The 6926-nt window shown below is 39.7% G+C and overlaps 1 protein-coding gene across 1 annotated transcript; it reads right to left on the minus strand.

The window, feature by feature from the left end:
* Positions 1-357: 357 nt before the first annotated feature.
* SAR3 (SUPPRESSOR OF AUXIN RESISTANCE 3) lies at positions 358-6394 on the minus strand. The gene is made up of 6 exons (XM_087332958.1): positions 6261-6394; positions 2547-5382; positions 2337-2460; positions 2108-2253; positions 1115-1212; positions 358-1035 (listed from the first exon to the last, which is right to left on the minus strand). The coding sequence occupies exons 2-6, from the start codon at positions 5217-5219 to the stop codon at positions 831-833; spliced, it is 3246 nt and encodes a 1081-aa protein (XP_087189084.1). The 5' UTR covers positions 5220-5382; positions 6261-6394; the 3' UTR covers positions 358-830.
* Positions 6395-6926: the final 532 nt, after the last annotated feature.

Genomic DNA, 6926 nt, shown 5'->3' on the forward strand with positions numbered 1-6926 from the left:
CCACAAAAAATAAAGGGGCTCGGTTCTTATATCTTTGCAGACATTTCATAAGTTGATTGAACAAAGATTCAATGAACTGCATCACAAGTCTATGATACTGAATGTCCCATCTGCCCATAAATGTACTTATTCATCACAGGAGCGTCACTATTCACAGCTTGGAATGCATAATCCAACTACATAAAAATACGCAAATTGTGTGGTTTTAGCTCATTGTTGACATAGCATCAAAAGCATAATCTCATAATACTATACAGAAATTGCTTTATAATTTTCAGACACACAAACTCCCAAAGGTGGTTCTTCATTCATACAACTGCAGTCAGTTTAATGTATGCATGTAGCTTGATCTTCTGACACCACAAGAACTGCTATTTTAAATTATGAAATTACAAATTCTCAGAATCTCAAAATAACACGTGGTTGTTTTTAGTGGAAAGACCTGCTTTTGTACAAATTCGGATCAATCCAATCCTAGTCCATCAGATGGTGCCCTAATTTATTCATCCTCCTTTTTGGTAGCGTTTGGAACATGTAGAAAATTTTGGTATGTCATTTGAACAACGGTTTTCCCTGTATGTTTGCATCACTTATTAACCCTCAAAATGTCAAAATCAGTGAGACACCCACAGTGATTTCACTGAGCCATAAAATCATTCTGTAGAGATGCAGGGCCCTAATGCAACTATGATGAACACAAATAGAGTGGTGAAGGGCAAAGGCAAGGTAGTGATTGAATATGCCTAGCTACTAAGGCCGCACTGCTTATGTCTCATAACAGGTATAACCTTTCATTCATAGTTTTCAATTATTTGCCTCATAAAATGATATCATTGAGGAACCATTTGTACAAGCCATGAAGTGAATGCCGAGGCTGCTCCTTGCAGCTGGTAAAAGTGGATGTCTTCAGGCAGTGGTGCATCCAATACGCTGTGATGCAATTTCAGCTCTGTAGCCTCATCATGAAGTGACTTTAGCTTACTCTCTGATATTAATAACGTAGCCAGCTCATGTGCCATTCTAGAATATGCCACTCTGCAATCAAATAAGAGAAAACTTATAGATTAATGATTACAAAGCTCGGAACCATTGAAAAAATGGAAGTGTAGATGACCTGTTGTTAGCTGCCCAGCGACTTTCCCATATAGCTTGAGATTCTTTCAAACGTTGAAAGAAAGATTTGCACGCAGCAGCCTTGTTCTCAAAACTTCCCTGCATGAACTTATGTACCAAATATTTTACAACAGACATCTAATGAAACTAAATTAACATAAAAGTCAGGAAAAAAACTGACTTATAATAATATATCACACTAAGGCATTGAACTGCTGAAGAGATGCGTGCAGGTTCTCTGTGCACCTTTTTACATGTATTCATTCTGTCTTGTACATGAATCTTCTCAAATAGATGTCCATTTTATGCTTCACCAGACAGACAGTCATTAAAGCATGCTTCAAGACTCTCCCACATGACTTTAAACATATTACTCACTTCTATAACATCACAATTTCGTAACATGATATCAAGTCTAGGCCCCAGGTGCTTCCAAACATAGTGAGTGGAACCTCATAAACTTTCTATTATGGGACTTCTTCTGTCTCCATGGAAACCCCATTAAATAAAGAAAATATCACTACATGGCTAGACTCTTGGCTGTGAATATTGATGGGATAGCACATTTATTGATGACTGTCTAGACCTATTTCCCATAAAGTACAAGCTGCTATCTCAGGGTTCTCTACAATCTTTCCACGTTTACCAGCTATTTAAAATTTACCATGTCTGATGGTTGATTTCCCATTTGTAAAGGATGCATCGCATATGATTTAGGTAGTAATGTGTTAGGTGCTTAATTCTATACCTTCTCCCAAACAACCTTCATGTAAATAAATGTTATTCAGATTTCTTTCCATTTCATGTAAATAAATGTTCTTTAGATGTTCAATATTCTGGAAGAACCTAACCAGAAAATTTCCTCACCACCTCACAATATGTGATATGTGGTAATAAAATAATCATCCTCACTCTACAGTTTACCATGCTTATCCTCAAAGAAACAGCATAAATATGCAATATTTCAATTGAAATGTGAAGCAAAATAACTTACCAGCTCATTTGTAGAATCATCATTTTGAAATGAGCTCTTGAGCACAAAAAAGTCGCAATAAATGGCTCCACTCACAGCCCAATCATCAAGCTCTATTTTATTACGTTCCAACGGATTCACAATTTCTAATAGTTCTTCATACTGACCTGATAAATCAAAACTATTACCAATCATAAAGTATGAGAAATATTGAAGAAAATAAAAAAATTGATTCAAGCAAGAAACAAACCCAAAATGAAAAGAGAGGCTGCCACTGAGGTCATGAATAAAGAGTGAGCCCAATGCCATTTATTACTTTTCAGCAGATGCTTAATAGCCTTGTGTGAATCACCCTTATATTGCCAGTATGTTCCCTATGTAAACAAAAGAATTTTAAAGGCACTCTGCGAATAATCCCAGTGAGATAGATGAAAAACAGATGCAAGTAAGAGAAGTGTACCAAAGCTTCGTGCAACCATTCTGACGGTATGCGTAGTTCTTTCTCAAGAAATGTTTGTTGAGGCTCAATTGCACTCCACACTTCACAATACTGGTGCAATATCTCCTTAATAACCTTTTCATGTAAACCTGGATAATCCAGATTAGGTGGCATGTGCAGAGCAACATATACCGCCCAATGGCATTCACCAACAGAAAGCAATTGGGACACAAAATTCATGTCCAATACATGCAGCTGTACAGGTGTGAATACCTCAATAGCTTCAAGTATACCATGCTGAAGCCATGCCATTCTATGATCCAAAGGATCATAAGTTGATGCAGAGGAGGAAAACATCTTGCTAATTGATGATGTCATCTTGTCTCCGTCAAGGTTTTGCTCTTGATTTGCATGTAAAAGCATTAAATAGTATACTGTATCGTAAAGGCCTGCTTTGTGTGCAATCGAGATCCCATGTGATGGGCCTTCCTCCACATACATGGGAAGGGGTTGTGGTGCAGAATTATCTTCAACAAGCAAGCTGTAGGTTCTGATTGTTTCAGTTAGTTGGGTATCGGGACCAAGATTATACCACATAAGCAAACCCAGGAACCGTTTCCAGTCAATGGAACGTTCTTCCAATGCTCCTTGAATGTCTCCGGAAAGAAGTTTATATAGCAGTACCATGTCCCCCTCTATGAGATCAAAATCAAATCCCTCGTCTTCCCAGATTTCCAACTGGGACGCAATGTCACTTCTGGTAATTACCGAGCCTCCAGCTTGGCTTACCAAACACGCTAAGCGAACATCCCCTCGTGCTACTGCCAATTGGACACCTTCATCAAGCTGCCTGCCAGTCAGAAGAGAAAAGAGTTCTTTCAACTGATCCTTTGCATCAATATCCATCAGCTCTTCCTCTATGAGGTGTCTAACACTGTCTTGGAGCCAACGACTAAATTCAGCTCTTCTAACCAAGGCAGCAACTTCTTGATCCACATCATCACTATCCTCACTTTCTTCCTCTTGTTCTTTTACAGAAACTTTCTCTGAAAAAAGCACGTTCAATAAATTCCAAGTCATAACTTGATGCCTTAGGACAAGGCGTTGTGAAGGAGATACACCTTCAGAAGCATGCTGTTTGACAAGAAGTTCTTCATATTTGTTACATATATTGGGAAGTTCTGTACGATCACAATGAACATACCGCAACTTAATTTGCAATGGTTGCTCGTTCATACCATCAATAATTTTGCTCATTGACATATGAAATTTGAGAGGGGAAACAAATTGCAACTCAATCAAATCTTCCCTTGCCTTGCCTTCTTCATCCCTTACACATCCATCGAATGCAACTTGCTCTACTGAGATAATTGAAGAAATGGTATTACCCTGTAGTCCGACTGGATTGCCTGAATGAGCCAACAAGCCATGGGGACCCCATCCTACTCGAAATGAGCATCCGAGAAATAATGCCGCATCAACGATATTATCTGAACGTCCAAACATACAAGATGTTTGATCAATTTCGTTTTTAAACCCGGACCTTGATCTCTTTAACGCAGACTGCTCAGATTTACCCTCAAGTGACAGCAGCATTCTTGATGGTTTAATCGGAGATAAGTCATGTTCAAGTTCAGAATCTATACGCCTGCCTAAAGGACTCCATGATTGATTTGGTGTACGTTTCCAAGATGGTTGTGGACTAACCTTCATGATATGCTTTGAGAATGTCACTGCCTGTGGGGATTCTTCAATAGGGGAGAAGCGGTCTTTTTTCTGTCCAGGGCTGCCTTGCACTACAACACTCTGTTTTACAGTCTGAGATGTTGATCTCCGTGCTGATTGAAAAGGAGTCTTTCCTGGGAATGAAGCGCTGTCATTTTCCTCACCTGTGGAGAAAAAAAGCATCTTCATCTGTTGCATTTTCAAAGGATCAAGTCTTAGATGTTGAGGAAGGGAATGTGCCAATGCACTGTGAGGTGTATTGTAATGAACGTCCTGCATGGGTGAGCCTTCTTCCTCAATGTCCTCGGAGACAACGTCAGATCTCTCCAAATGCCACATGGGACTCTCAGAAATCTTCACTATATCAGTAGGGCTCAAATCCCGCAACATGACATCATCCTCCATACTAGAAAAAGCTTTGTGATCAGGTTGAACAGGCTCATCATCATCAGAATCATCAAGACCAAATCTACTAAAGTGGGGAACATAGAATTTCCATTCAAGTTTGGTGGCATCATACGATATGAAATCTGCACCTTGCTGTTTGCTCTTTCGTTTCAACTTTTCCACGAAGCTGTCCAACTCTGAGCCTTCCAAGAATGAAGTGTCCTCCTTTCTGTTATGAATATTAGATAGTGTGACCACTGCTGGTTTATTAAGACCACTTCCAACAGGAGGTTTTGTTTCTTCTTTCTCATAAATAACTATTTCACGGTGTCCAAATAGAACAATATTATCAAGGTCCAGCCATCTTACATCTGTCTCGCCAAAGAATTTTACAGATCCATGTTCCTTGGATCCAACCACAAAATCAGTTACTCTGCTGCAATAACCAGGTTCGTCCAATTCATTAGAAGCCAACTGCTGTAATCTAGGATGAATGTAGTAATCTGATCGTTGAAGCTTTGGCAAAAGAGACTGAATTTCTGCTGGGCAACCAGCATTCATGGGATCCATTGCATTCACCATCTTTTTCAATAATGAACAGCTTTCTATGAGTGTATTACCATAATGTACTGGAACTGATGTAAAATTTTATTTAATCTGACAATATGTGCTCCAGAAGCATCTGATACTTCAACAATGTTTGAAACATACGGGAAAACAAGGCAAAGAAGCTGGAGACACAACCCTAAAATCAAGACAAAAACAAACATTGATGCTTCTTAGTGATTCCTTCTTTTCTTCCCCCCAATGAAGATCTTGATGTTCAGGAAAAAAACCTTAGCAGATATGAAAAAACCAAGAAAACAAACTGCTCTTCTCAGACCCTTCTTATTTTTTCATTCCTGAAAAATACACTTGAAATGCAGGCAGGAAATGAGGAAAATAGGCCAAAACTTTACCCTAAAAGGAAAGAAACAAATTGTTTCCCTTTTCAGACCTTTCTTACTTTATCATTCCTGAGAAACACCTTGAAATGCAGGAAAAAAACGAGTGCAAGTTGAAATTTCACTTTGAAATCAAGGAAACAGACATACCTAGTCGCAAACCAGAAGACAAACAAACGTTTTTCTCCTTGGTTTTCTCTTCGTTCTTCCTCCTCAAACAAAGTTCTCCAAATGCAGGAAAAACAGAAAAGAAAGCAGATACAGTAGGCAGAAGAAGATGTTTGAAAACAAGGGACAGTGGGCATAATCGGGAGAAAACAAACTAAGAGGATTGATATCTTTCTTCTTCACAATCCTCTTTTCCCTCCAAACAAGGAGCTCGAAGTGGAAGAGGAAAAACAGGAAATGATGGATATAATCACGAACAAAAATTTACAGGAAAAATCAATGGAACCCTAAGAAAAGGAAGAAGTCGCCAGACAAAAAAAAAAAAACCGTTTCTTTCCCTTCCTTCTCGGAAAAAAAAAACTTGAAATTGTGGAGAAGAAAGAAACGCTGACTCAAAAGAAGAGGAATGGAAACCCTAAAACACAGGATTGCAAAACCAAAACACGCGAGAGAGAGAGAGAGAGAGAGAGAGAGAGAGAGAGAAAGAGAAAATGGCAGGACAGGAGCTAACCGTTCCTTCTTTGTTTCCGTGTTGCTTCGTTCTTCTCCGTCACAGTAATTCCATTCTTCTGCTGCTTCCTGCGGCCTCCACAGGTTTCGCTGTGCAGACAGAGACAGAGACAGAGACAGAGAGAGGAGGGGGGGGAGCTCGAGTCAGAACCGCGAAGTGAAGAAGAGAAGGGTTTATAAATAGCATAGTTTTTAAGCAAGCAGGAAAATTACTCTCAATTTGTATACATCTATTTGAGCTCCGGTTTTTGTATTTCCCAAAATACCCCTCAGCTTTTTATTCAAGAGGGAAGAATGTATCGACCACGCATACATACATACATACATACATACATACATATACATACCATACCATACCATACATGCTCGTGAGTCGTGACTATTTGCTACCAACTCATAAAGAGGCATGGCGAGGGAATCGCAGCTATGGACGGTGCGGGGAGCGTTATGGAAGGGTGCGTGCGATCTGCACCGTCAAATCTTTATCCAAAACAGAGTGCCCCTTGCTAGTATCTGAGCTTTGTCAGTGGCTCTCTGCAGGGCAACTATGCCCAATAACCCGGCTTTGCAGGGCAACTGTCCTCAATCACTTTGCTCTGGCTCAGCCCTTGTGACTATAACCGAAAACCCGGTGTCGTGATGTGGCGTGCTCGAGAGTGGGAAAAAC

The sequence above is a fragment of the Azolla caroliniana genome, unplaced genomic scaffold, assembly GCF_043228905.1.
Source record: "Azolla caroliniana isolate FFs.n. ecotype wild unplaced genomic scaffold, voAzoCaro1.0.p SCAF_17, whole genome shotgun sequence".
Lineage (NCBI taxonomy): Eukaryota > Viridiplantae > Streptophyta > Polypodiopsida > Salviniales > Salviniaceae > Azolla > Azolla caroliniana.